Source organism: Apteryx mantelli, chromosome 22 (genome assembly GCF_036417845.1).
Source record: "Apteryx mantelli isolate bAptMan1 chromosome 22, bAptMan1.hap1, whole genome shotgun sequence".
NCBI classification, from domain to species: Eukaryota; Metazoa; Chordata; class Aves; order Apterygiformes; family Apterygidae; genus Apteryx; species Apteryx mantelli.
In genome coordinates this window covers 2,259,391-2,287,352 of record NC_089999.1, presented here as the reverse complement: position 1 = coordinate 2,287,352, position 27,962 = coordinate 2,259,391, and the positions used below count along the sequence as shown (strand labels likewise).

The 27,962-nt window shown below is 55.7% G+C and overlaps 3 protein-coding genes across 10 annotated transcripts; 1 reads left to right on the top strand and 2 right to left on the bottom strand.

Moving 5' to 3' along the window:
- The first annotated feature begins 226 nt into the window (after positions 1-226).
- POM121 (POM121 transmembrane nucleoporin) lies at positions 227-14,454 on the top strand. 8 transcript variants are annotated; one of them, XM_067309880.1, is made up of 13 exons: positions 227-307; positions 476-691; positions 1,229-1,387; positions 3,415-3,495; positions 3,836-4,007; positions 5,106-5,197; positions 6,285-6,355; positions 6,635-6,759; positions 7,159-7,261; positions 7,631-7,801; positions 8,112-9,788; positions 10,520-10,648; positions 10,907-14,454. In XM_067309880.1, exons 2-13 carry the CDS (start codon positions 627-629, stop codon positions 10,999-11,001), a joined length of 2,940 nt encoding a protein of 979 aa, XP_067165981.1. In that variant the 5' UTR covers positions 227-307; positions 476-626; the 3' UTR covers positions 11,002-14,454. The 8 variants fall into 8 exon arrangements, with proteins under 8 accessions (XP_067165981.1, XP_067165982.1, XP_067165975.1 ...); XM_067309881.1 differs by having other exon boundaries at positions 7,628-7,801; XM_067309875.1 differs by lacking the exons at positions 227-307; positions 476-691; positions 1,229-1,387 and adding exons at positions 1,604-1,632; positions 1,770-3,297 and having other exon boundaries at positions 7,628-7,801.
- A 263-nt stretch (positions 14,455-14,717) lies between these two features.
- NSUN5 (NOP2/Sun RNA methyltransferase 5) lies at positions 14,718-19,131 on the bottom strand. Its single transcript, XM_067309883.1, has 10 exons — positions 18,996-19,131; positions 18,495-18,617; positions 18,217-18,391; positions 17,919-18,027; positions 17,479-17,617; positions 16,879-16,994; positions 16,288-16,466; positions 15,978-16,182; positions 15,607-15,759; positions 14,718-15,372 (listed from the first exon to the last, which is right to left on the bottom strand). The coding sequence occupies exons 1-10, from the start codon at positions 19,086-19,088 to the stop codon at positions 15,270-15,272; spliced, it is 1,395 nt and encodes a 464-aa protein (XP_067165984.1). The 5' UTR covers positions 19,089-19,131; the 3' UTR covers positions 14,718-15,269.
- Positions 19,132-22,080: 2,949 nt separating this feature from the next.
- Positions 22,081-26,543, bottom strand: TRIM50 (tripartite motif containing 50). The gene is made up of 6 exons (XM_067309651.1): positions 26,139-26,543; positions 24,998-25,093; positions 23,857-24,087; positions 23,467-23,489; positions 23,026-23,150; positions 22,081-22,688 (listed from the first exon to the last, which is right to left on the bottom strand). Exons 1-6 carry the CDS (start codon positions 26,541-26,543, stop codon positions 22,081-22,083), a joined length of 1,488 nt encoding a protein of 495 aa, XP_067165752.1.
- Positions 26,544-27,962: the final 1,419 nt, after the last annotated feature.

Below are 27,962 nucleotides of genomic sequence, written 5' to 3'. Positions count from 1 at the left end.
CGGCGGCGATGGCGGGGGGCGGGCCGGGGCCCGGTCCGGGGCCGCGGCGGGGCCCGGGCCCGGGACCGTGGGGGCGGCGGGGCGCGGCGGCTCTGGCGGCGGCGCTGGCCGTGCTGGCGCTGGCCTGCCTGGTGCTGCGGGGCGCGCTGGTGGGCGCGGCGGCGCTGGGCGCGGCGGGGGCCTGGTGCGCCCTGCGGCCCGGTCCGACCGCGCCGCGGCCGCCCGGCAAAGCCTCCGCCGCCAACGGGGGCCCGGCCGCCGCCTCGAGCCGGCCTGCGCGGGCCCCGCCGCGCCGCCTCCCCCTCGGGTAAGCGGAGCCGCGTGGCCACGTGTGGGCAGCGGGCGGGCCGCGGCCGGGGCCTGCGCCGCCCCGCGCCGCCGTTAGCGGGCGGGGAAGCGGCCTGGGCCGGAGTGCCCGGAGGGCTGTGGGGGGGCCCGTGCCCCCCGGCCCCGCTGACCCCTGCTGTCTCTTCAGGAGCCCACTGGCTGCCCCGAGTCGCCTGGCGCAGGCCCCGCGCCGTCGCTACCCCATCCAGCAGGCCCGGTACGCCTCGCTGGGCGCCCTGCCCACCGTCTGCTGGGACGGCTGTCCGAGGAAGAGCGTGCTGTCGGCGCGCAACTCCGGCATGGTGCGCAGCCCCGTGACGGTGAAGATCGCCCGGCCGGCCGCCAGTCTGGCCCGCTCCCCCGCGTGAGTATGGCTGTGGGGTCTCCCGGCGGCGCCCGCGTTTCAGGTCGCCGGGAAGGAGGAAGGAGCCCACTTCCCAGGCACGCGCTTTGCACGCAGGCCCCTGCGGCCCGCGTTTGTCTGGGAGGGTTGCGTGCAGCTGGGCATCGCCTCTGCCTCACTTCACACTTGTAAAGGCACTATAAAAACTTCCCCTGGCTGCCAGCAGTGATGAGATTAATCTGCCTGGGGAAAACCGGTTACCCGGCCCTGGTCCCAGTGGTTCTCCTCTTTGATCACTTGAAGCGCTCTGCCAGGGGAGAGTGTGTGTAGCTCCTGGCCTTTTAATGACCTCTTAATCCCCATCTCAAGCATTGCTTTGTTGCTATGGAAAGGATTGCGCGGTCACAAGCTACCGAAGAGGCTGCCTTGGAGATCCTTTTCCTCCTTTCAACTGGGCATAGGGGCAGCTGGTGCACCAGGCAGGAGGGGGCTTGGTCCCTGGGGCCTCTGTAACCAGAGGGAGTCTTGCTTTTTCTAACTCCTTGCTTTCCTTCACAGCCTGGAGCAGCTGATCTCGCCAATGGCCTTTACATCCAACAGCAGCCTGGACCCATGTGCAAAAGAGACTGTGCTGAATGCCATCAAAGAGAGTAGGAAAAGGACTGTGGAGGAGGAGGAGGACCAGACTTTTGGGAATGATCAGGAGAGCAAGAGAAGGTAAAAAAAAAAAAAACTGGCAGTGCAGGCCACTGCCTGTGTATTGGGAAAGTTGTAAATGGGGCTGGTGCTTCAGTGGTGACAAATGTGACGTATCCCAGAGCGTGCTAATCCTATGTGACAAGGAGTCTGGTGTGGACAAGCGCTGCAGAAAGTGAACTGCAAAGAGGAAGCACACCTGATCACCCTGCCCTCCTTATTTTGTCAGAAATTCTTCCAAGACTCTTCTTGTCCTTGAGATCAAAGTATGTGGTTTAAGTTTCTGTCTGGGCAAGCTTGTGTGTCAAGTGTGTTCTCTTGTGTTGTTGGATATGGTGAGAGGCCTGGAATGTGGACTGAGGAGGCCTGTCAGGGCTTCACTGGAGGGATTCCTGTGTTTCAGAAAAGGCTTCTGTCATCTCAGGAGTTAGCAGACCAGAGAAACTTGGCAGGTAATCCTGGATCCTGGTATCTGCCATAGGCTTATCATCTTGATCCTTCAATCAGCTTCAGTCTTCAAGGAGAAATGGGATCCCAAAGTCTGAAATTCAGGATGGAAGCATCACACTTTAAAAGATCCCTGGGTGCTCCTTTATGCGCAGTAACTAGCAAAAGGAGGTAAAAACAAAATGGAAAACAAGAAAGACTATCTTTTGCTTTCATTAATCAAGGTCAATGATTTCCAGCTCTGAGCTCCAAGAAATGAGGGTGCAGTGTCTTTGCCAGGGCTCTGGGAAGTACAGGGTATAAATCAGGGATGCTAGGGTCTGCTGGAGCCTTTTGTAACTGCCCAGGCATAGTTCTGCTGTTTTGTTATTCTCTTCTGTTTTTTGGCCTTTCCATTCGTGTACATGTAGGCCATTTGCCTTGTGCCTCCCTCTGACCCTTATACACTGGGGGCTGCCTCTCTGGGCTCTGGTAGGTAAACTGAAGGATTGGAGAAGAGCAGTTTGGGCTGATGAAGGCACTGCCCAAGCATGTTATCCTGTGTGCTGCACTGGGGCCTGCTATTAGAGGTCGTTCTGAGAGCAGAGGGGGATGACTGGCAGTTTCCAGGGAGCTCCCAGCTGCTTTTCCTGCTGCTGCAGGAGCAGACTGGCAGTGGGAGTTGCAGCAGGTCATGCAGTTTTCTGTTCCATCAACTGATTTTTCCCTCTACCTTTGAACCCTTGCCTCAGGTTGGTGAATCTGAACATGAGGAGAGCTGAGTCTGTCTAGGATGACGCAGGATGGGTGTGCTGGCAGAATCTGCTGTCTCTCTTTTTATTATTATTATCATCATCTTTTTTATTATTTTATTTTAAGGTGCCAATATCCAGGTCTGCCACAAAAGCAAATTTTAAAGGTGTTAATCATCTGGAGAGCATGAAAAATGCTCAGAGGCAAAAAATCCAGTGACCTTTGAGGATAGAAAGGTACCTGTGTCAGCTGGAGAGCATTGCGCCACCTGTGCAATTGGGTCAGCATGCTCAGACCTTCAGGGAAAGCACTTGGACTAAGTGACAGGGCTGATCTTACCTCTGCTGTGGGATTTATTCTCAAGACATTCAGACTTCATTTATTCACTGAACTGGAAATTTACTTGTGGGAAGGTGGATCTAATTTCTAGCTCAAACTATCCATGGCACTGGCTAGGAAGAGGTAGGAAATCTAGGTTTCAGAGCTCAGGTTCATTCCAGAAATGAACTGCTAATTTAATCTGAAATGTTTTTGGCTTAGAATGATGGATTTGGGCAAAGATTTCATTAAATGAATACTACTCTGCCCAGCAGGCAGTCAATGGAGCTGCTGGTGCTTGGGAGGAAGCGGCTAGGGATGAGAATGAGTTGAGGCCAGGACTAGGCAGAGAGAAAATCTGAACCCTGGAAAGGCGGCAGTATGTGGATGGGAAAACTTCTGCCCCAAGTATTGGGTGGCAGGAGAAAAGCAAGGTTTGTGCTTTCCGGGTGCTGGGCCTGCCTGGAAGGGTTCCTCTCCCAGCCTGGGAGGGCAGCCCCTGCTCTCTGCTGTCTCCTGGCCATCAAAGACTTTTCTCCTCTCCCCCGCAGGCGCCATGACAGCAGTGGAAGTGGGCAGTCAGCATTTGAACCACTGGTAGCCAATGGTGCCCCTGCCTCTCTCATACCCAAGTAAGTGCCCATCAGGCCCAAAGGGACTGCTGTTAGCTGGGAGGTGAATCCGTAAGTTTCTGTGGGCTCTGGAAAAGATGCTGAGTTTTTGCTTGTGGAGCCCAGGTTCTGGGGAGAGCAGGAGAGGCTGTGGCCTTGCCTTTTGTCTGTCACCCACCATTAGAGCTGTGCGCTCTGAGCACAGGCCAGTGGGCATTAGGGCTGTGCTGCTATGAGGTCTCTTTCTAAGCCCTGTGCTGTAAGAAAGAGCAGAGCTGCTTATCTCAACCTGCCCTGATTTTACAGGACCTGTGGGCAGAATGGTGGGGAGCTCATAAAATTTTTTTATAACCTTCTCCAGGCCTGGTTCTCTGAAGAGGGGCCTTGTTTCACACTGCCTAGATGACTGCTCAAACAAGAGGTCACGCACCTCTTCCATGAGCTCTGTGAACAATATGTATGCTGGTGGGATCCCCAGCTCCATTCGCAATGCCATCGCCAGCTCCTACAGCTCTAGCCGAGGCCTCTCGCAGGTAGGAAACAGCTTTACAAATATACTGCTGGAGCCTGTGACCAAGCGCAGTGCGGAGTAGTTCAGTCCTCCTTTGGGATTGCCTGTGTAACTCAAACCCTGGGCTCATAAGATTAGAGCGGTGTTGCCAGGTACCTGGCAGTAAACACTGTGGGGAGTCTCCAGTGCAGCTTAGCCAGTCAGTTTTATCTTGTCACACGTTAGGCAGGCTGCTGGGCCAGCAGTGGCAGGAAGCGGTGTTACTTTGTCCTTTGGTGCATGCTTCTGTGGTGTTCCCAATCTGAGATGTCTTCCTGCAGTGCTTGTTTTATGCTGAAGGAGGAAGGAGGCTGTTTTTCTCCCTCCTTAGCCTTGGCCAGTCTGCTAGGGTGGTTAGATCCAGGTGGGGAAAAAGAATCTCCTTGCTACACTGCTGCCTTTTCAGCTGGAGTCAGCAAGTATCAGAGCTCTGTGTTCCCACTCTGACCTGGGCCCCCTCAGCAGCTGCTGAGCTGTAGAAAAACACTGCTTAAATGGCTCCTGGGTCAGGGCTGCAGATCTGACAGTGGAACAGTCGTGGCTCATGGAGCTCTGCTGTCTGTGTGGAGGAAGGCTGCCTCTGTGATCTCTCTAAGGAAGGGTTTTTCTCTGGCTGGGGCAAGTCCTAAAATCTTTGAGGTGGGGTCCATCTGCCCTGAGCTGGCAAGGAGGCAGCCTGCTGATGCCAGAGCAGCCCTGTGCACACCTGGGCATCTGAGGTTGCTGAGGCAGCCAGGCAGCCTCAGCCTGCGCTATGCAAAGGCAAGAGGACTAGTGTTTGCTGCCTGGACTGTGCTCTGAATAGCAGTGTCCTCCCTTTTCCACCCTCTCTGCCAGGCCAGCCTGTTAAGGGCCTAGAGGCTGCTTGCTCCTAAGATGTATTCACTTTGGGGAGTCCAGACCCTGCTGTGTTCCACTGAATGTGGAGAGGAATTATGTGATGATGAAGACAGAATGAGGCACTAGACTTGTTAGCTGAGGTCCTGGGAGATGGCATTTAACATGCAAGCAAGAAGGAGGATAGAACGTTTACTCTCTCCCATCCCATCACCTAAACTACTGCTGGTCTTTTGGCTTCCAGCTGTGGAAGACAAGCGGTGTGAATGTGTCCCCGCTGTCCAGCCCAGCGTCCTCACGCTCCCAGACACCAGAGTGGCCTCTCAAGAAAGCAAGGTAACTAGCCATCCTTCTAGTGAGCAGCTGCTCCTCAACTCCAGCCTGAAGGAGAGCAGGGCATCTTCCCAGCGGTCCTGGTGTCCAGACCCCTCTCACCAAGGGAATTGCGACTGTCAGAGCATCTTGCCTGTTTCTAAGATGTGACTGCTGGGTGACCCACCTGTGTGGGAATCCTGTTGATTTGGTGTTGGTTCGTATCTCTGCCACCTTCCTACTTTGATATCCTGGCAGTAGCATTGGAGAAACAGAACTGCACTGTTGATCTCCTGTCCTGCTCTGACACCATGTTATAGATTTAAGGGTTCAGAGATTGCCACAAATGCAGTGTTATTCTGTGACATTGTCACAGTCTGGATTGCCTGAATGTCTGAAAATTGGGAAGAGAGCAGGCCCTGATTACTGCAATCTCATCAAAAGTGATTCACAGGTGGCTGTGGCACATTTGCGTTTTAGTGCCTGCCTTGGAGCTTATGCCTTTGTTCCTCTTTCTCCCAGCTCAGAGAAGGACTTGATTCCATTGGGGAGAAGCATGTGTCAGAACTAAAGCTGACACAACCATTTGCCTGGAAAGGGTGGGTCTAAGAGACCTGTGGGAGATGGTGTTTCCCATCTGGAACCCCTGAATGCTGCTCTGAAGCTGATTTCAGCCCTGCAAAGCAGTACAGGTTGCGTGCACTTGAATGCCAGACCAAGCTATGATCTTGGAGATGGGAGCAGCTCCTCCGCTTTAAGCTGCTTTCAGGCTGGTGCAGTGAGGACAGGACTGGTAAGGACTGCACCCCTGAGCAGACTAGGAGCATGAAGGGGTCAGAAAGGAACAGAGCCGAGTAGAAACCCAGGGATGGGGCTGCCACGGCAGTGAGGAGTCTGTAATACAGGCTGGGGAACTTCCCTAAGAAGTCCTGTCTGATCCTTGAAGCTGGGGATGCTGTTAATGCCCACCAGCTCAGGACATCGTCTGGAGACCTGTTGTTTGGCTGAGGCAAAGATGCTGGTGGGAGTCTTAGTGTGTTTGGCCTGTCCCCTTTGGGAATGAGGCCAAGCTTGGGGATTGACCCTAACTGTCTCTCTCCCCTTTGCACAGGGAAGAGGAGGCTCTTCGCTCCAACACTTCCACTCCGGTGAAATCAGATAAGGAGCTTCAGGCCGAAAAAGGTGAGCACAGGCTTGTACCGGCTGTGGGTCATGGTTGGATGTGTCATCAGTCTGAGAAAGCAGCAGAATATAGTTTAGGTCCGCAGGTGGGATTGACTTGAGATGTCTCCTGGCAACTAAGAACATGCTGGTCCCAAGCCAGCAGCATTTCTGTTGCCCTCTGGGTTAGGGTCATCTGGAGAGGAGTCCCCTTTCTCCCTTTCAGACGGGACTAACATATTGATAGAAGCTAAGTTCCTCCTCTGCCTGGAGACAGTTCTGACTTGTCTCTCTCTGTAGTGGTGGAGACGCCCGTGCGGAAGAAGCAGAATTCCCTGAGCTCGCCATCTGTGTCAGGAAGCAGTGGGAAGCGCAAGCGGAAGATCCAGTTGCTGTCATCTCGACGGGGAGATCAGCTCACTCTGGTACGTCGCTGTCTCACAGCCCCTTTTGCCCTCCTCTGGCGATAGAATGTGCTCACTGCAATTTCTGCAGGGCTGGGGGGAGACTGACCTGCCTGCCCTCAGGAAGGAGGCCCCGTCCTTGGCGGAGTGGGAAGTGACGCTATCCCCAGCCCCAGTGTCTGGTGGGCTGTGCGTGATTGTGCTGCCTGCTACCGGACCAGGTAATGGCCTGGGGAAGGCCTGCCGTGCCCTCAGCGCCAAGCCGGGGGCCATAATAGGTGGGATTGGAGCTCCGCGGTAGCGTGCTGTGGCAGAACCACCTGCTTCACGGGTCTTGCGACGGCCTACCTTCACCACACGTTCAGAGAGGCTCTGCCAGCTTCCCTGAAAAGGAGCTAAGTTGCTGCTCTTTCTTGGCAGCCCCCGCCTCCTCAGCTGGGTTATTCCATCACCTCGGAAGACCTGGATGCGGAGAAGAAGGCAGCGTTGCAGTGGTTCAACAAAGTCTTGGAGGATAAGGCTGGTAAGGACTGCACCCCTGGGCAGACTAGGAGCATGAAGGGGTCAGCAAGTAACAGAGCCGAGTAGAAACCCAGAGGTGGGGCTGCCACGGCAGTGGGGAGTCTGTGTAATACAGGCTGGGGAACCTCCCTAAGAAGTCCTGTCTGATCCTTGAAGCTGGGGAACCTCCCTAAGAACTCCTGTCTGATCCTTGAAGCTGGGGATGCTGTTAGTGCCCCAGAGTCCACAGGGAGTTAGTGTGAGGAGTGAGGTTTTCTAGCTCCAGAGCTGTGGAATGTTCCTGAAGCTTCCTACCCACTGGGGAAGCTCTGCTAATGGGTAGTCCCCTACAGCATGTTACGGATACTGATTTCTTGCTCCTTTCCAGTAGATCCAGCCCCCAGCACCACTGCAGAGACTACCCCTCAATCCAGGCCGCTGGTGTTCACGGTGACCTCCCCAGGGCCTGCGCCTGTGTCAACAACTGCACCTGCCAGCACCAACTCGCTCTTGGACAGCCTGAAGAAGATGCAGAGCAGCCAGACTGCCCCTGTGCCGGCAGGTGAGGAGGAAGAGAGTGGGCAGAGCGAGACAGCCCCAAGAGGGGCTGTCCAGCATCTTTGTGGGAGACAGGCTGGAAAACTCCATGTTCAAACACCCCGCAGGCAGTGGAGACAGCAGGCAGGCCTTGGGGGGGGCACATCTGGGCACTGAGTCTGGGCTCTGGTTGTGAGCTGCAGTAGCATGGAAGGCTTGGTCCATCTGCTATGGGGAGGTGCTGCTCCAGGAGCCTTTGCACTACTGGGGTGGCTGTTTGGCAGAAGGGCTGTATATGATCCCTGTCTCTAAATCAACTCTTTACCCCTTTCCAGACTCTTCTGGAGCTGCAGTAGTGTCTCCACCATCTTCATCAGCACCACAGCTGCCTGCTCCAGCTACATCACTGGAGTCGAGTTCGTTACCTGTGACTTCTGCCGACACCAAGCCTGTGCCCATATTAAGCATAACCGCCCCTTCTGCCCCTCCTACCTCTGGGGCACAGCCTGCCAGCAGCCTGACGAATTCTTCATCCACAGAGCTGGGCCAGACCCCCAGCAAACCTCCCTCCTTCCCAAAGCCAAGCATCCTTTTTGGGATGCTGAACACCCCTCCAGCCAGCCAGCCGGCAACAACAGCAGCTGCTGCTGTCCCCACCACGACCCCTGTCTTCAAACCCATCTTTGGAACTCCGCTGAAAAGCGAGAGCACAGCACCCTGTACGACTGTTGTCTCTGCTGCAGTTGTGTCTGCGAGCTCAGGGCCTTCCTCAACGTCTTCTGCCGCTACCATGTTCAAGCCTATCTTCGGTAATGTGACAGCAGCTTCATCTCCAGCAAAGGCTTCTCCTTTTGCATTCAAGCCGACATCACAGCCAACCTCAGCTGCAGATCTGCCAACAACCTCCACAACTGCCCCAGCAGTATTCACGGGCCTCCCTGCTGTCATCTTCACCACTGCAGCCACGACTGCTACCACACTGAGTTCTTCCACGGATGCCACCACTAAACCTGTCTTCAGCTTTGGACTCAACCCTCCTGCCTCCACTGGCCCTACTGCCAGCCTGACTGTTACCACTGCCACTTCCACCAGTACATCCCAGCCATTCTTGTTTGGAGGCCCAGCCAGCTCGGCTCCCAGCACAGAAGGCAGTTTTGTGGCCTCAGGGCCTGTGTTCCAGTTTGGAAAGCCAGCTCCAGCCACAGTCCCTGCCACCACCAGTGTCCCAGGAGGCTCTGCCTTTGGCCAAGCACCTTCAAACTCGACTGCTCCCACCACTGCTGTGGGCTTTAGCATTTTTGGAGGCACTGCCCTGACATCTACCCCAGCAACCACAGGTCAGTCAGCGTTGACATTTGGCTCCTCTGTTACAGCTTTTGGCAGTTCTTTCAGCACAAGCGCGAAGCCACCGCCACCGTATCCTGGCACAGCAGATCAGTCAGCTTTCAGCACTGGTGCTGTGGAGAGCCAACCACCCGCCAGCAAACCCTCTGCGGGTGCAGTCAGCTTTGGGCCCTCTTTCACTTTTGGAGCCCCCACAGCCCAGTCCACCGCTCAGCCAGCATTTGGTAGTAATGCTCAGCCGGCATTTGGCACAACCAGCACCCAGGGCTCCTTTGGCACCAGCAGCACCCAGGCAGCATTTGGAACTACCACATCTGTCTTCTCTTTCGGGACTGCCACCTCCACCACAGCCAGCTTCGGTTCCAGCACCCAGACCACAAACAGCAGCACTGGCACTGCTGTCTTTGGCACCACCCCCTCTCCTTTCACCTTTGGGGCGTCTGCCCAGCCAGGTCCCTCTGCCAGTGCCTTTGGGATTGGCACACCTGCACTGAGCAGCAGCTCCCCCGCCGTATCATTCAACTTTGGGGCTGGGCAGAGTGGAGCAGCCACTGTGGCAACGCCATTCGGTTCTTCCCTGACGCAGAGCACGCTGGGTGCGCAGAATCAGAGCACACCGTTTGCCTTCACTGTGCCCAGCACTCCTGACAACAAACCTGTGTTCGGAGGTGAGCCACAGCGGTCAGGCCTCTTGGCAGGGTGGAGGGCAGGGCTGGTTGTAGGTAGCTGCTTTCCTCATGGCCCTTGTTGAACTTCCCTGGGCTCAGGAGCCCTAGATGGGCTGATGTTTGTGCTGTGCGGGGCCTTGCCTCACTATCTATTCAGGTCCCCAGTTCTCAGTCCTTAATCCTTTAGGCTGCTGTTCTTTGGCCCCTCTAAACATGGCAGCTCTCTAGCTCAGCATGAGTGCTGAACCCAGCCAGATCCTTCACAGCCCTGCAAAAGCCAAGGTCTTGCCAGCATTTAAAAGCAATCTGGAGTTTCTTGGAGAGTAGAAACACTTCCAGCCAGTGATTGCAATCCTTTCTTGCTCATTCCCTGAGGTTTTCCCAACCACTTTGAACCCTCTCTGAATCATCTCACTTCCTGCAGAGTTGCAACCCACATGCTGAGAAACTCTTTGGTCTAGAAAGACACAGGCCTTTGTGCTTCCCCAGCCTGCGAATCCTCCTGAGCCACCCTCTTGAGAGGGGGGCCAAGGGATTAAGATGAGAAAGTAAGAGAGCAGCTTCTCACATTAAAAGGGACTCTCAGAGGTGAATAGGTTGGTCCTGAGGGACTATATTCCTTCAGTCCACGGAGAGAGATCCTGCTGTTTGCAGGAAGTGCCTGCTCCCAAAATCCAGGCTCTCCTGTCTCCTTTGCTAATCCACACTCACAGTGGCATGTTGTTTTCCAGGCACTCCTGCTCCCACCTTTGGGCAAAGCACACCTGTCCCAGGAGCAGTGGGGAGCGGAAGCAGTAGCCTTTCCTTTGGGACACCCAGCACTCCTGCCTCAGGCTTTGGGGGAGTTGGTGCTTCCTTCGGTAAGAGTTCCTCTCTGGCCCTGTGGGGCCGAGGGACTGTGTTGCCCCCTTGGTGGGGGAATGGTGGCAGGACCTGTGACAGGCTGTGTTCTGGGAGCTGGGGTTGATGCTGTCCCCTGTCGCTTGCTCGGGTGGTACCTTCAGGACTTGGGGGAGGCAAAAACCTCTGTTCCCTCTGGGAGGGGGGATAACACTGCCTCTGTGTTAACACAGCTGTGGGTGAGGCTGGAGAGACCTATGCAACCTTTCTGCTTCCAGGTCCCTCGACCCCTGCGTTTTCCATCGGGGCAGGATCCAAGACCGGGGCTCGCCAGCGGCTGCAGGCGCGGAGACAGCACACCCGCAAAAAGTAACCTCTTGAATTGTTAGGCCCCAGCTGCTGGCCTGCTGCGAAGAGCCCCTGCGCCAGCACGCACGCAAGGGGCTCCAGTCTAAAGCAGTCCCCATGGCAGGACCAGCGATGGCGGGGGGGGGGTCAGGCCCCCATCTCCTGTGCCAGCAGGAGACTCTGCTGGGTAGCAGTGACTGGGGTGGGACAGGATAAACCAAACCCTTCGTACTTGAACAGTTCCACAGCCAAGGCTGAATGAACCTCTGTACATATCTACAGCGTTTCCTCCCTCATTTTATTTTGCCATGTTTCATAATATGTAAATTTTCCCCATTGCTTCTTCTAGCTGTGCCTGTGCCCTTCTCCCCCAGCCCCCCTGACATTGAGCCCCCTGCCCCACAACATGGCAGTCAGTAGAGCTGCAGGGTGCCAGCTGACCCGCACATCGCTGCTCAGAGCCTGGCTGGAGATCTGCTCTCCTGGCATGCTGCTGTCTCTCTGCAGCTCTGCTGCCCAACCCTGCTGGGCGCAGTTCTCTAACTGCCCCAGTGCTACTGAGTGGTGCGGTCTTCACCAGGTCCAGAAATCTTTCCCTGCTGTGTAATCTGCTGACCTGGTGAACACTCTTCCTCTAGAGGATTCTGCTCCAAGCTGGCAGTTGCCATCTTTGCAGAACACTAGCCTGGATTAATGGCAGTGGGGCCCCCACGAGGGTGGGCATAAGTGTTTTGGTGCCATAGGTGACTGATCCGGCTTCTGCAGCTGGATAAAGACCCCATTGTCATAACTTGTATCTCCCATCAAACCTTCAGCTGAGGTCTCGCACGCATGGGATGATGACTGTGCCATAGTGTCAGACCTCAGCTGGAGGAGCGCTGTGGGGATGAGCCATGCTCAGAGCTCCGAGAAGTGTCCTCCCCCCTGCAGGGCCAGGCTCCTTCCAGCGAAGGAGCCCTGGCCATTGCTGCTCTCTGCCATCTGTGAGGCTTTGGGCTGACCCTGATCTGCTCTGTGTAAAGCATTGTCAGTTTTGCTTTGTTTGTGCTCCTGTTGATGCACTCATTGAATCGAGTTTGGAGGAAGAATTGAACCGTGTGCGTGGCGGCATGTTGGTTATGCCGGATTTGCTGTTTGGAGTTTTTTTGGGGCGCCTGTTCCCTCATGGGGGGTGCGCCCTGGCTAATTGGGTGTTGACAGTAGCATCACTGCGTGGCTACTATTGCTGGGTGAGTTCTGTCCCTTTGTCGTTGTGACTGAAAGAAAGGCAGCCGGGGTGGAGGGGACGGGCCCTGGCAGTCTCTCCTCTACTTGTTCTCCCTTCCTGCTCTTCTCTGTCCTAAGCTGGGCCAGGAGCTAGTGCCCGTTAGCCACCTTGTGGTCCTCTAGAGCCAGGAGGAGTCCAGAGAGGATGGGTTTACCCCTGATTCCCCCTTTGGTTTTCACTTTTAGCTCATCCCCATCCTTTTGTTTTTACCGGCTCGTAAGAGCTACGGTGCTGTGTCCAAAGCCCCTGTTCCCACCCAACCAGAAGTGGGACTGTTTCTGTATCTGGGAACTCCTGTGAGAAGAGATTGCCGGGTTCAGGTTCCCCCAGGAACCAAGAGCTGGCCACAGCCCCAGCGTGGCCTCCCCTTCTCTCTGCCCCGGGGAGAGGGACCGGCACCCCTGCCCCACAGTCTCCCCACCACTTCCAGGAGTGCTTTGCTGCCGGGTTTTTTACTCTCCGAGCCGTGTGAGTGTGTGTGTCTGCCGAAGTCTAAATTAAAAAAAGAAAAAAAACAAATATTTAAACATTTTTTTAACAAAATAAAAATTTATTTTTATATTTAAGCTAAATTGCCTTTGAATTCCTTCAAGCTTGGTTCAGTGAGGTTGCCAGACCCTGCAGCGCTGGTGGTAGAGTTTAGCTGTGCAGTTGCAGTCTGGTGAGGAGTTGGCATATGGGCCTAGGCCCTCACCTCTGTCTACCCACACCAGAGGGGAATAGCTGCACTGGGGAAAGGCAGCTATGTCCCATGGGCTGGCCAGGGCTGGAGCACCCCAGGTGTGTGCTCTGTGACCATATTCTCCTCCCAGGCTGTAACAAAATGTCCTTATTTTAAAATGTGATGTATGTGGATGTGACTAAACTTTTTTTTTTCTTTTTTTTTTTTTTTCTTTTTTAAATTCCCCTGAGGATGAGGAGCAGGAGCTCTTGCACGTTACAGTGGCAAGTGTGGTTTTTCTCATCTACCAGGAAAAACATGCCTTTCCCAGCAGGCACAGGGAAGACAGGCAGGGTGAACAGGCTGTGTGTGGTGCAGGGGGGGAGGCAGCCCCTTTTAGCATGGGGGCAGAGGGCATGCAAACCGGCACCTTCCCTCCAATGGCTCACAGCTGCCTGGCACTGGCATGGGTTTTCCTAGCCTTCCTGTACCAAAATGGCTGAGGGGAATCTGGTGGTCTGTTGCAGGGCTGCTGTTCCCCTATGAGCATGGCAGACCTTTGCTGAGGGAGTCAGCTTGGGTGGATGTGTCCTTGGAGGCTGAGGATCTGGCTAATAATGGGATTATCATACGTGAGGGCTAATTTGTGGCATTTGCTCCCTCTCCTGAGGGCAGCTTGCTGTGGCAGGAGACCAGCTGGCTCCCCATCCACTGCTGCCTCCTCTTCTGGCCTCTGCAGGTCATCCCTGGCTCCCCCGCAAGAAAGGACAGAGAGGCTCCCTAGGGCAAGGAAGCAAGCTGGTGCCTGGCTGGTGGGGCAGTGTTGCTTGCACCCTCTGAAGGGCCTTGCCTCACACATGCTGGCGGAGGAGAGGGGTGTCTTGTCTCAGCCTCCTGAAACTTGGGGCAGCTCCAGGCACAGTGCTGGGAGGCAGAGGGGATGGTGGACGGTGAAGAGCACCCTGCTAGCTGCTGGGAGCACTGCTCCCTGTGCCTGTCAGGCACCCTCACAGGGTGCAAGCTCATCAGAGCAGAGCCAGCTGCTGGGGCTCAGCGCTGCAAAGGGGCCTGCTGTAGGAAGCAGGGCCAGGCTGGATGTTGATGCTGCCACAGTCCTTGGGCTGCTGCTTGTGTAAGCTAGGGGTGATGCTCTCCTAGGGAGGCTTTAGAAAGACCCAAGTCTTGTTTCACAGTCCCCCTGCATCAGCTGGTGCACGAGTCCTGAGCCCTCCCACCCTTTTCCATGGCTCAGAAACACCAAAGCTTCCCAGGGGCCAAGGCTGTGTCACTAAAGGAGCTATTTTCCCCCCTGCCTCCCTCCCCTGCACAGACACCTTTGGGTACCTGCTGGGAGTGACCTGCGTGACTGGGTTGCAGTATGTGGACAGTGAAAGTGCTGGGAGGCTGGGTTTTAACTCAAAACTGAAGACTTGGATCATTCCTGGTGTGGCTGATGAGGATTTTTTTTTTTTGTGTGTGTGTGTGTGTGAATGTGCAATTTCTTTCCTTGCTTCTTCTGTCACTGATTTAAAATAAAAAGACTGCGTTCATGTCTGGCTCACCCTCGTGTTTTAGTTCTGCTGCCTGCAGTGCCTGAGCAGGGCACTGCATTGCTGGACCAGTAGGTGGTGCTGCTTTCTAACTCAGGCTTGAGTGTTCCTCCTCTCCCTCTTAGTGCTGATGGAGGAACAGGACTTATTTCACTATTATTTTCCCCCCTTTGCCCTGCTGTTAGGGTGCCTGTATATCAGGCACCAAAGGCATACTGGGGGAGGTATCTGGGCAAGCTAATGCACTGCATGTACACTTGCCAGAGAAGACAGAAGAGAATTTAATGCTTGTTTCATCACTGCTACTGCAGAAGTTACAAGGTCCTTTTCTCAAACGCCAGACTACTTTGTCCCCCTAAAAAGCCTTAAAACATCATTAGTCCAGCTGGAGAAATCAATCCAGATAGGCAGGATACAGAAATTCTGGGTATGCTGAACACTTAATCAAACAGTAGCAACCTCCTGAACATGCCCAGGTCTGGCTTTGAGAGCAAGCTTGCATAGGGCTGGATGAGCAGTTTCCTCCTTCCTTGCCTGCTGTGTGCAACAGGGTACCCAGGGGATAGGCAGCCCCAGCCCCCTCAGTCCCAGCAAGGAGCATGGATTTACAGAAGTCCACCACGACTGCAGCTGGTACAAAGTTTTACTTTACAGGTCCAGGTCAGAGAGGCCCCACTGTCCAGGGGCAGAGACAGAGACAGCTCCAGCCTTTCATTCATGCAGTACAAGGGAGATAGAGACCCTCCTGCTGTAGTCACTGCTGCACTACCAGAAGCAAACAGAGCTTGGCTATGTGCAGTCCTAAAAAAGCTAATTCACTCTTTCACTCGCTGCTTTTTCCTTTTCTTCTTGTGAGCAGTCCCTGGATGCACGCCCCTTCCTTGTTGTAGGCTCTCCTCAGCTGATGTGGGCAGGGAGCTGTGGACAAGAGCGAACAGCCTGAGCTAAGCACCCAAGGCCCTGCTCAGCCCAGTACCATGGCTCTTGCAGTCTCTTTCTGTGCTCGAGTGTGGTTTGACTCCCCTCCTCCTCGCACCCTTCTAGGTGCCCCTCAAACCCCCCAAAACACCAAGGTGCAGGCACCATACAGACATCCAGGCAGCCCAGAGCCCAGTTACCATCCCCCTGCTAGAGTCTCCCAGGCCCTCTTACCTGGGGACAGCAGCCTCTTCCCCGCACCGCTCCAGCACAGCCACAAAGAAACCATTGGTGAGCGTGTCTGCAGGAGAGGCTCGGAGGCAGCATTCAGCCCCAGGGAAGGTAGCAAGTCCTCGGCAAGGCCAAGAAGGCAACACATTCACCAGCCTGGAGTGTGGGACAGACCGGGACAGTGCTGAGCCAAACCTGGAGTTCTGCACCAATTCTGCCATCAGCAGCACACAGCCATATTTCCCACAGCACAGCACAAGAACAAGCACGCTCCCATTGCCTTCAGATATGCCACAGCAGCAACCCTGTGGCATCCTGTGGCACTACCCTGCTGCAGCATGTCCCTCCCCATCTCCTCCCTGAAGCAGGCAAACCTGAAGGCTGAGCCCTGCTCCTGGAGCACAGCATGTACAACATCCTCATTTTCCTCCTGGTGCACCGAGCAGGTGGAGTAGGCCAGGCGCCGGACAGCCGGGAAGCTCAGAGCATGGCTCAGGATCTTGCGCTGGAATCCAGCTAGCGCCTGCAGCCGCTCTGCACTGGGGGTGGCCTCCTCTGTTGGCACCCGGTTCACCATCCCTGCAGGGAGACCAGCAGTCACCCCCAAGGCCAGGTGCCAAGAACCTGGCTCAAGCCTGCTGCCTTGTAGCAGCTGAGATGGCCTAAGCCCTCCCTGCACATTACCTGAGCCACTGCATGATGGGTCTAGGAGGATATAGGTCACTTTGCTGTACTTGGAGTCCCTGGGATCAACTGTCAGGAAGTCCTGCTGGGCCAGCTCAAAGCTGGTGACCCCAGCCCGCATCAACATGGTGTTCATGGTGGCCAGGCGCTTGGTGTCCAGATCAAAGGCAAAGATCTGCCTGAACATAGAGCCCAGGCCCCAAGAGAGGGATGAATATCCTGCCCAGCCCCAGGAACCCTGCTCACCATACCAGGCTGCCCCAAACATCCTCTGTCTGCAGGGAGGCAGAGCTCCCACATATGTGGGCTAGCGGGGCTGGTCTCCAGCAGAGATCTGTGTTAGTGGCTGGGAAGTGAATCTAAGCGATTTCCTGTTCTCTCAAGCCTTTCTAATGGTCATTCCACCCCCACAACTATCAAAGTCCCCCACCCACCTGAAGAGAAGCAGGTGTCAAGCCTGAGTTAGCAGCATGAGACTACAGGCTGCAGCTTTGCTTCAGCCCTGCTGCCTTCCCTTCATGCTAGCCTGTCTCCTGCAGGCTTGGGGCAACCTGCACTCCTTCCCCTCCAGTACACACAGCCTCCGCTCACCCCTTGTTCTTCAGGATGGCAGCCATGTGGCTGGTCTTGTTCCCGGGGGCAGCACAAGCATCAATCACGTGGGAGCCAGTGGCTGGACTCAGGAGGAAGGCAGGGAGGCAGCTGGCCTGCAAGAGGGTTCACAGCCATCAAACGCGCAGAGCCACAAGTGCCTCTTGTACCACCCAACCCCCAGGTCCCCTCCTCAGGTGATGCCCCACACTGTAGGGTGACAGGTGAGCACAGCTACATAGCACCAAGTCTACACAACACCCACCATTACTGCTGCCCCGCTGCTGGGAACCACTCTCAGTGTGATGAGAGCAGCACTGCCCAGCTCACAGCCCCACAAACCTCCCAGCAGAGGGAAGTTTTTAGTGCAGTTCTGCGTGTTTGTCCAGTACCTACAGGCTACAGAACCAGAGCTACAGGGGAACTCTGCACCTGCAGGCTGCACTGAAAATTTCTGCATTCAAAATTCAGTTCTTCAAATCCTGTAGCAAACCAGGCCCAAGCCCAGTCCCTAGCATGTAGGGGAAGGCCCACCCTACACTCATTTCAGCTATTTTCCCACCCCTGCAACTGCAGCCTCTTGCTCCCCAGCTCACTCACCTTGTCCTGCAGTATTATGTGCCCAGAAGTATAGAGCTGGTTGTTATGGAAGTCTGTCTGTGGAGGGAAGACCAGCAGCTCTGGGAGATGAAGATCCAACAGGAATTTCTTCCCTGAGAGGGAGCTCAGTTCCTCCACACTGCCCATAAGCCACATAAAGGATCAGCACACAGTCCTGCCTCTGCATTCCCAACACTAGAACTCTTCAGAGCCCAGGTGGAGAACCCCCCTTCTTCCCATGCCCCCACTCCACTTTGGCACCAAGCAACACACGGAAAGGTGGAAAGTAAGAATGAAGAGTGTCATGGTGGAGATCCCAAATCAGCCACCACAAGCACCAAGATCAACAACCCTTCAACTTACAGGATCTCTTCCCAAGCCCTTATCTCTCACTGATATCCCCATGAAGGGGCCCCAGGACAGCACAGAGATACATTTACCTCGCTGCCTTGCCCAAGTAGGAATAGCCCTGGCGCTTGAAGAAATCAATCACATCATCCACACAAGTCTTCAGGGTGTTCACTCGGACGTAGCGTGGTAGCTGGGGGGCTGGGGAGACCACAGTCAGGTCAGACGCACGCACAAGATCCCAGTTGCAGTCTGCACACTGTATGGGAGCACTCTGGGTGGTCCAGAGGGACAACCCTCTGCTGTGCCAAGACAACCCGAACCCTCACCTCCCTGGCTCATGAAGCCAGGACAAGCCCGCAGCTCCTGTGGCACCAAAAGTAAGCTCACCTCCTGGGCTCGCTCCCTCTGCCGGGGCCAGGAGATCCTCGTTGTGGCTCACCTTCCGCTGCACCTTGAGCCGGGCCAGCTCAGCCTGCAGGCGGGCCCGGTGCCGCCGGGCCAGTGCCTTCCAGCGGCCCCCACACTTGAGGCCCTTGCCAAAGAGCAGGTCATAGACCAGCACCTGCAGGCAGCGTGCAGTGAGGGCAGGGCAGCGAGCAGGGCTCGGCGGCGGATGGCCCAGAGGGGGCTTCACCGCTTCAGTGGGGGCGTGGGGCCGCCCTTACCTTAGCCAGGTGCGGGGGCAGCTTCTTCTCGGCCTGCAGCAGCGCGGCGCCCGCCAGCAGCGCGTCCAGCACCGGCGAGTACCGCAGGGTCTCGGACACCAGCGCGTACAGCTGCCTCACGTGCTGCGGGGGGGCCATCAGCGGCGCCGCGCACCGGGGAGCCGCTAGGTCCCCCCGCCTCAACCGCCCCGGGACTCCCCGCCCCGGCTCTCCCCCCGGGACCCACCGGTCCCCCCCGGGATCCCCCGCCCCGGGCACCTCCCGGAACCCCCCGCCCCGGCCCCCCCCCCCCGGAACCCCCCAGTCCCCCCCGGGATCCCCGGTCCCCCCTGGGACCCCCGTCCCGGCCCCTCCCGGGACCCCCCGGGACTCCCTCCCGAGTCTCCCCGCCTCGGCCTCGCCCCCCCCCCCCGGGGCTCCCCCGGGTCCCCCCCGCCGCAGGTCGTTCCTCCCTCCCCCCCGCCCGGCTCGGCCCGGTCCTGACCGCAGTCCCCCCCGCACCGGGAAGCGGCTGTTGTACACGAGGGTCTTGAGCCCGCCATCGCCGCGCTCCAGCCCGGCCAGCACGGCGGCCGCAGCGCTGTAGAGCGCCATAACCCCTCGCGGCTCCCGTACTACCCGGCCGCGTGCCCCAGCGCAGCGCGACCTGCCGCCGTCGCGATTTACGGCAGCGCCGGCCCGGCCCGCGGAGGGAGGTGGCCGTTCGCCGGGGGATGCGGCCCGTCCTGGCCGCCAGAGGGCGCTGTGACCGGCGGGGGCCGGAAGGCGCGGAGGCACCGGGGAAGGGGGGCCGGGGGAGGGGGGTCCCGGTCGGAGCGGGGCGCCGCATAGCCCGGCAGTTCTCGCGGGCCCCGGCAGTGCCGGCTCCGGCCGGCCCGGAGGCCGCGGGGCCGTGGCTGTGGCGGCCCGGGGCCCTTGGTGTTGGGAGCGAGCGGGCCGGGCCGTCCCTGCCCGCCCTTTGCCTGGGGCCGGGCGCGGAGGACCCCGGCCGCGCGCGGGGTTTGGCTGCTTTCTCTCTCCCCGGGCTGCTTCTTGGGCCCCGTCGGAAAGAAGCAAACAGAGGCGATTTTTGTGACCCATCTCGGAGTTGCACAGTGGGATCAGAAGCCTTGGACCTTCTGGCTCTTGGCTGTCTTCGGGGGTATAGGGCAGGGATCTGATAAATGTTTCTCTTTTCCACAGGGGCCTGGGGCTGTGCTTTGCAGTTCCTGGGGAATCGGTTGTTTGGGTTAAACGGGTGGCAGAGTGCCGTGGGTAGCTCAGTGCCTTGGATTGCTGCACTCCCAGCTTCTCTGCCTGGTGGGCACTTGCTCTCGTGGTTTGTGAAGCCTCTTTCGGCTCTGTTGGGGACTCGCTTAAGGGAAATTTGAGATCTTCCAGAGATCTCTGAGCTCTTCCTCAGAGACCTGGCCCAGGTCCCAACATGCCAGAGCTGACCAGCTCTGCGGGTGAGCCCTTGCCATGTTCCTCTGCTGCTGCTGGGACCCAGCCAAACCCAGCATTTAGACACAACTGCAGTTTGATATAGGCTCATACATTCAGCACAGTTGCAGTTTCAATGCTGTGCTATATTTTTGTGCATTGTACATAGAAGAGTAATAATATTTAGAGAAAAATAGCCACACTTGACTTTTTAATAGTCATAAGCTCTGACAATCAAGGCAAGCAGAAGACTATGGTAAGTGGCACACACTTTTACATCAGAGATACGGTGACATAAAAAACAAATCAAAAATGCTACTTTGTATTTTTCTGAGAAACTGCCTCTGACTTGCATGTTTTTCAGTGGTGTCTGTATGCTGAGAAGGGGAGGGGTCTTGCTGCTCAAGGTGAAGTAGTTTGGTTTTGAAATCAGATTGTAACACATGTCTTTTGGAGGAGTAGATATGATGAGAACTTCTCAAGGTTGGTAAAAATAGGAAGCAGTTCTGTTCCTAAGATGCTATGCTGCAGATCTGACCTTGAAAGATGCACGACCATTTGTCAATATATGAGGATCCAGCCAGACTGACGTGGTAACGGAGAAGAAAACATTCTGTAATGTCTGTTGAGCTAGAGCTTTAATGGGTTACTGTGATTTAGGAACTGGAACTGCTTGAATTTCAGAACTAAGGCAGCAACATTTAAATCCATAGTAATTGGTAATAAAATGCATGCTCCATGTCAGATATTTTGCCTAACATTCCTTGTAATTCCCCAGAATAAAGATGCCCTGTGGGCCTAGTTGAAGGGAGGCAAGACTGTTGGGAGTGCTGCTCCCAGGCTGTCTGTAGGGGTAGCAGGCAGAGCCTGTTGGGTCGTGACTCACCTGGGACTTCGGGGTGCCTGGCCCTGCTCTTTTCACACCACCTGACCCCTCAGGCCAGCACCTCCTCACCCCCGGTGAGCACCTCCACATAGCCAGTGCTGCTGCCCATAGCCCTGCCAGGTGCAGTGTGGCACCCCAAACCAGGCTGGGTGTGAGACAGCCTGATTTCAGCACCAGCTAACATCCCTGAGAAGCTGGAAGAGATGATCTGCCTAGCTAGGCTGGCTTACTGCCATCACGGTCCTGCAGCCCCTCAGCTAATACATCTCGGCCCTGTTTCTGCCCTATCAACTACTCACTGGCTAGCGAACAGCTCTCTGGCTGCTGCTTTTAAGACACCCATTTTCCTCTCCCAGCAGCCTTATGAACCTCTGCAGATCACTGCAATGGCCTGTTCAGGTCTGACTGCAGTTCTGCTTCCTCAGACACAGTGACAGTGTTAGCCAGCAATCAGCTCGCCTAATGCAAAGTCCAATTATTCAGAAGGGCAGGCCAACAAAGACCCTCCCTGGATGCTTACAGCTTGCTTTTTTTAGTCAGGCATTCATTTCTATAGGGAGATCTTTGCAGCCAGATGTACTGCATGTTAGGTTCAGGACGGGCATTCACAGATCGGGACTGCCATTTTGTTCTTAGAGGAGACTGGAAGGACCCTTCCTGGGCTGCTGAATCTTGTTCTCTAGTAGAAGAGGTTCCACATCAAACAACCCTGTCCACAAAATTACTTTTGTCTGCTGTAGGCCCTCTTTGCCTACAGATCTTTGCTTCCCTGCCAGAGAAAGGAGTGTGCACAAAAATGTGTCACTTAGTCCCTGTATTATAGCTGCAGGCCATTTCCCTTGGCCAGAGCAGTCACTAATCAATAGCTGGCAGAAATGCAGTCAACAGAAGACTCTTTGAATGTGTCACAGATTTCCCTAGTGCCTGTCTTGGTCTGTTCAGGTGGGACATGGTGATCAGGGCAGAGCATTGCTGCCTTTGTATCATGCTCTGCATGAGGGGGACCAACTACCAGTGTGGGTCCAGAGCAGTCCATTGGTGTTTGGGCAGAGACAGGTGGCAGGAATTAGCCATGGGGACAGGACCAAAGGCAGGCACTAGGCCTGAACACCCTCCCCACCAAAAGTGTCACAGCAGGCAGCTTTGCTTAGTGACATATTCCTTCTCATAAAGGGCCAAAGAACCTGTTTCCATGTCCATCCCATAGCTGAGGTGACACTCCAGGAAATAATGCAAGCCATAGTCTTCCATGGCCAGAGGTTCATCCTGCTGGACAGACTACAGTTTGGTGGGTTCCTCTGGGGCAGGATGTTTGTATGGCACATGGGGGTGCTGGCTCATGGCAGGTGTGGGCAGGATGATGGGCAGGGAGTAGGGCCCTCGCTCTGGCCAGCACAGGTCCACGATAGGGTAGAGCTGGCCCTGGAACTCTGCCTGGAAGGTGTAGATGGAGCTGAGCTCATCAAGGCTGTCGGCATTGTAGAAGGTCAGCTCTCCCTTCTCATAGTGCAGATAGATGCCAATGCGCTGAGGCCGGGCAGCTAGTGGCAGGGTGGCCCGCGGGGTGCTGAAGGCCTCGTAGACTTTCCCTTCCTTTAGGCCAATGAGCCACACACCATGCTCAGGAGACTTGCTGAGCTTCCCTTTGCGGCTGACTGTTCCCTTGATGATGCCAACACGCCAGTGGTTCCTGGTGCCCACGATCACCTCCCAGTAGTGCTGACCACAGGAGAAGCCCTTGCTGGTGAGGATGCAGCTGCTGGAGTCAAAACGCTTGGGGTTGCTGTCCCGGCGCTGGTAGAGTCCACACTGCACCACTGTGTCACCCTTGAAGAGTTCCAGGAGGGGATGTGCAGTCACCGGGTCCAGTTTCAACATCTCTGGAGCTAAAAAGAAAGCACTCAGACTCCAGACACACTAGCAGGCAGACGGACTGGCCCTGGGTGATCCCAGCTCAGTTGTGAGGGCCAGGGACAGCCAGACAAGCTGGCCCTGCTGAACTTTAAGCAGCTGCAAGCATTTTGCCAGAGCAGGCTGTTACCAACATGACATGCTGAGCCAGTCCTTGCTCTAGGAGCTCTCCTGGAAGTGAGGGGTCACAACCACATCCAGAGAGCAAGACAGAGGCTGGGGGCAGCGTGATGCCAGCTGAGCAGCCTGTCTCAGCAGCACGTGCCAGCAAGCCAGGATGTCTGGGGTGATGCCAGTTGGGCAGATCAGTACCTGGCAGAACCCGGCGGTGCAGGCGCTTCCACACAGTCATCTTGATGTCATCTTGGTGGAAACATGGCTTGAAGGAAACAGGGCTGAAGATGCCATCACCCAGCTGCAGGCTGGGAAGCTCTGACCTAGAAAGACATGGGCAGCTTTGACACAGGTGACGGGGATGGCGTGCCACCTTTTCTCACCTGGCTGCTGTTTATGATGGTGACACTGGTGTCTCCCCAGCTGCTCTTGCCTTCTTCTGGGGCTGCACGTGCGGCTCCAGCCATAGCTCTGACACTCTACCACAACAGCGATGCCCACAGAAGTGAGCAGAGCAGTACATCCGTGCCAGGCTGCCCCAGCAGTGCCGGGGTGACCACAGGCCTGGGCCCTTCAGACCCAGTGCCAAGGCATTGCTCTCCCCATTGGTGCTGTTTGCTCCTGGGTCCCATCACTCACCTGAACTGGGAGGAGCTGTATTTCTGGAAAACACAAGAGAAAGAGAGAGTTGGTGCTGGGAGACTTCCAGAACAGCAGCTCCTCTGCCTGGTCACAGCTTCACACACTTATTGCATGGGCCGGAGAGGCCAGTGGTCTCCCCTTGTGGGAGAACTGAGGGCAGCACCCTTGGTGGAGGTGTATGCTGAAGGGCAGGTCTCTCCCACCTGAGGAAGACCCTGGTTGGACAGAGGGCACCTGCCTCTCTCTTCTTTTGGTTGCCTAACTACACTGGATGGTCATACCTGCTGCCCAAGGAAGCACCCAGGGCTACGAGCAGTGGGTTGCAGGCTGGAGAGCCTGGCTGGCCCTCACCACCTTTGCCAGGTGGCCCCTGATGAGCACACTCACCCGGATGAAATCAAGCTGGCTTTCATTGTTGAGCGTCTCCAGTGAGCTCTCCATCTCCTTCAGCCTCTGCAGAGCATCTGACGTCTGCTTGACCTGTGACTCAATGGAGGTGATGAGCTGGGTTGCCTTCCCTTCAACACTCTCCAAGAAGGTGGCCTTCTCCTCATCAATGTACCTGTGCAGCTCCTGGAACTCCTTACGGGTCACACACTTGAAGACATCTGCCTCATTCTGCAGGGAGACAGCAAGTGGTTGCGCAGGACCAATTTGATCCATTGCCTTCATCCACTTTTTAGTTTCAGAAATTTCACCAGCAAAGTCTACTTGTTCCAGTAACCTGTCCTCCACTCTCTTTCCAAATAAAGAGCAGCCCCTCACAGAAAGCCAGATGATGCCTTCATCCTGGTGTCCTCAGAGGTGCATCACCACAGTACCCCTGGCTCACACCTCTCCTACCCCGAGTTTTGATTTCCTGATGTCCTAACCAGCTTCATCAGAGCCCTGCTGCTCAACAGACCTCTTGGATTCCTCTGCTCCCGGGGAACAATCTGTGTCCTGGACCAAGGGGGAGAAAGTGAAGCTACAGCTTCATTTGGGTTCAGGCCTTCTGATGGGCCCTGCTGGGAAGCTTTAGCCTGAGAAGGGATGCCAGGAGGTCCCTAGGAGAAGCCTACAGCATGGAAAGCCACCATGCAGCTAAACCAGGCATGAACTCAATGTGAAACTATCAGCATTGCCCAGGCTGGGAAACCAGTTCTTAGCAGGGTGTTTTTTACCTGTTATCTCACCACCTCCAAGGACATTAGGTCAAACCAGCTCTGACCAGTGCTCCTGCTGTGGGGCTGAGTGCCACCAGAGAAAGCTACATCACCACTTCTGAAAACAGGGCTGTGCCACCAGAGAGGGCTACATCACCCCTCCCAAAAAATGGACCATGTTTAGTCCCTCACTTTCATGGAGAACAGCAATCCCAGGGAAAACGGTGGAGGACAAGCCATGTCTGCTATCCCAGAGAAGGGAAAGGAGGAGGAGAGAAGTGGAGGAGGAGAGGCAAGGAAACCCAGCAGCAGGGGTTGTCCCAGCAGCTATGTGGCAAAGAAATGACTCTGGGAAGCGGGCTCCCTTGGCGCGTAGCACTCACTGCAATGCGTATTTTGTTGTTGATGAGCCTGCTGAATTGTTCATCCAGGTTCCTCTTGCACTGGTGGATGTCAGTTAGCAGCACAGACAGCTCCTCCTGCAAAGGCAGCAGAGCTCTTTAGTGAGGGCCTCTGTGCCAGCCTATTTGATCGCAGGCTGTGCCTCTGTGCTTGCCTGCCCCTGAGGAACGGGTGGCCCTAATAAACCACGTTCTCCTAAACTTCCTGAAGAAAGCACTGCCCTGATCAGCACAGAGCTGAGAGCGTCTGGGAGCACCCCTGAGCAAAGTGAAGCTCTGCACATCTTGCCAATCTTTACTCTCTGATGTGGAGGATCTGGGGTTGCCAGAGGCAAGAGAGCACCCAGACCACAGCCCTGATCTGGATGCTGCTGACCAAAGTACTCTTACCAGGACCACTGATAAGGTGTCTCTGATCCTGTTCCCCGCCCTCCATATCCTTTCCCCTTTGTATCTTCCCCCACTTGTTCAGGCAGCATCTTCCACCCCATGGAGGCTCCACACCAGGTGAGAAGGAGGTGAGCAGGCTGCAAGCCAGCAACGGGCCTACAACACCCTGTCAATGCTGGTGCCAGGGGCCTGACTCAGGCAGGTGTGTTTCTGCTGCCTCCCAGTCTTATCTCTCCAGTGTCAGGAGCTGAGGGGACCGGTGGCCCCGTGCTTTTCCATTCCCTGGGCTTTCATGTGACGCTGGGCAGGGGACGCTAGCTGTTTACTCCAACTGGCTGAGGTTCCTGTTTTCCCTGCTCTCCTGTGGTACCTCACCTTAGCCCTTATCTCCAGACTCCTTTTGATGGTATTTGAAAACAGTCTTGAAGGCCCACCCCCACTCTCCCTGACCCTCAGCTCTCCCCATTGTGGTTTAGCCACCAAAACTGTGAGCTCACTAAGCTGGGGACATGCTGAGACAGGGCCTGAGACAGGGCTGCCCTCCAGCCCAGGGACCATGCCTCACATCTGGCTGTGCCATGGGCCCATGCTCCCCATACCAGCATCATTTCCAGCCTGTCCCTTGAAGGACAGGGGACATTTGGTCAGCAGGCACTGCCCTGCTTGGGGCTGAGATTGCTACATCTGCCCTAACCCCCACCCTGGGGAGCCCTCGCCAGCCCCGCCTGCCAACCTTCATCCGACAGTATGTGGTAGAGATGGGAGTGATCTTGTGCTGGCGGTGGTTGCCAATGGTGCCGCACAGTCCACAGATCACCTCTTGGTCATCCTCACAGAAGAGGCTGAGGGGATTGTGGTGGACCGGGCAGGACTCTGAGGTGGACTCTGCGTCGCCCCGGCTCTGCAGCGCCTCGATGACACGGGCCAGAGTGACGTTGGGTGGTGAGGCACTGCAATCCACACTCTGGCGGCACACAGGGCACAGGAACTGCCCATCCAGCTCGGAGGACAGTGACACCACACAGGACTTGCAGTACGAATGCCCACACTGCAGCATCAGGGGCTCCTTGAAGACCTCCAAGCAGATGGGACAGAGGAGCTGGTCCTCCAGCTCATCAATGCTCATCTTCCGAGCCATCCTACCTCCCAGCACAGTGCACACAAGCAGAAGGGACCTGGCCTGGGAAACACAGGTAGGAGATCAGTCCTATTGCAAAGAGCAAGATAAGCACAGATGAGCAAAGACAGAGCTCACCACTTGGGGAAGGTGAAACAGAGACACCCTCAAATACTTTCTACCCCATCCCGTCAGCAGCTCAGACACTTGTGAACTCATTGTTATGCTCCAAGCAAAGATGGTTGTTTTAGTCTGAGAATCTCTGATGGGTTTGGGCCCTGCAGACATAAAAGCCTACCTGGGTCAGGCCTGCCCTAGGCAGATGTCAGCAGTTGCCACCAAGCTGATCACCATCTGGGACCTTTGCCTGGCAGCTGTGTCAGACTGGAGCCCACCTTAGGAGTACCTGTCTGTATACCAGGTGTCAGCAGGGCTTGAGACAGAGCCAAGAGGGATTTTCTGCTGAAAAAATTACTGACCCTGGTCTGTCTGAATTTCTACAGGTCTTGTTGGGCTCATTGTCTCATCCTCGGCACATCCTCAGAAGGACCAGCATTAGCAGAAGTGATGTGTCTAAGCAAAAGCAGACAGAAATCACAAAGAGAGTCCTTATCTAAGAGACAGGGAAAACAACCACATGATAAACACCTGTGAGGCCGGATTTATTGATATGAGGGTTGGGAGGCTGAGCTGCAGAGTCCAGGGCTGTGATTGTACCTCACCTCCTTCAAACACAGTGGGGTCTCTGATCCTCGCAGTGCTCCATGCTTCAGGCCAGCGCCCCACAAGCTGAAATCACTGCATCTCCCACCCAGCCCTGAGGCCTCATATGGCCAGCATATTTAACTATAAGGTTTATCCAGCCTTGCTCCTTTGCTGTTCCCAGTGCCATGGGATGTGACCACCAAGTTCCTGGGCCACATGGGCTCAATGGTCCATGCTGTGCAGCAAATGCCTCCTTCCAAGCTGGTATAGCTAGCACCACACTCCCAGTGCAGAGAGGGCATCAGCACCTGGACAAGCAGCAGCAATCTGAGGCCCAAGCCCTGGAATTGGAACTGTTCTCCCAAAGGAAGTCACTACACTGCTACTCAGTCCCTCATGGTGGAAAATACATTAACTTGATAGTGTTTCCTATGGAAATGATGAAAACATGGCAGTGTTGTGCATGTCTGCTCTTTCCCCACAAGACACAAGCCAGAGCAGCCTGAACACACTAGAGAAAGAGTGCAGGTCACAGAGTTGTTATGGTCTCCTCACTCACACGAAAATAAACCTGAAGTTGAAGACAAAGACTCAATTATTTCTCCAGGGAAAGGGAAGGCTGTGGCCTGAGATCAGCTTTTAATATAAACTGCTTATTCTGCATGTGGGAGATCCATGGGGAATCAAGCAAGAAAAGCTCAAATTTCAGCTCATGTCTAGTCAGACACCCACTGG

Coding starts and splice junctions, on each gene's coding strand:
- NSUN5 (XM_067309883.1), bottom strand. CDS start 19,088: ATGGCGCTCTACAGCGCTGCGGCCGCCGTGCTGGCCGGGCTGGAGCGC. Junction 18,028..18,216: donor AGAGGGAGCGAGCCCAGGAG/GTGAGCTTACTT, acceptor TGGTCTCCCCAG/CCCCCCAGCTACCACGCTAC. Junction 16,467..16,878: donor GCCATCCTGAAGAACAAGGG/GTGAGCGGAGGC, acceptor CTCTATGTTCAG/GCAGATCTTTGCCTTTGATC.
- POM121 (XM_067309881.1), top strand. CDS start 627: ATGGTGCGCAGCCCCGTGACGGTGAAGATCGCCCGGCCGGCCGCCAGT. Junction 6,760..7,158: donor GGGGAGATCAGCTCACTCTG/GTACGTCGCTGT, acceptor CTTTCTTGGCAG/CCCCCGCCTCCTCAGCTGGG. Junction 10,649..10,906: donor GGGAGTTGGTGCTTCCTTCG/GTAAGAGTTCCT, acceptor TTCTGCTTCCAG/GTCCCTCGACCCCTGCGTTT.
- TRIM50 (XM_067309651.1), bottom strand. CDS start 26,543: ATGGCTCGGAAGATGAGCATTGATGAGCTGGAGGACCAGCTCCTCTGT. Junction 24,088..24,997: donor ACAACAAAATACGCATTGCA/GTGAGTGCTACG, acceptor GTCTCCCTGCAG/AATGAGGCAGATGTCTTCAA. Junction 23,490..23,856: donor GCCAGCTTGATTTCATCCGG/GTGAGTGTGCTC, acceptor TGTGTTTTCCAG/AAATACAGCTCCTCCCAGTT.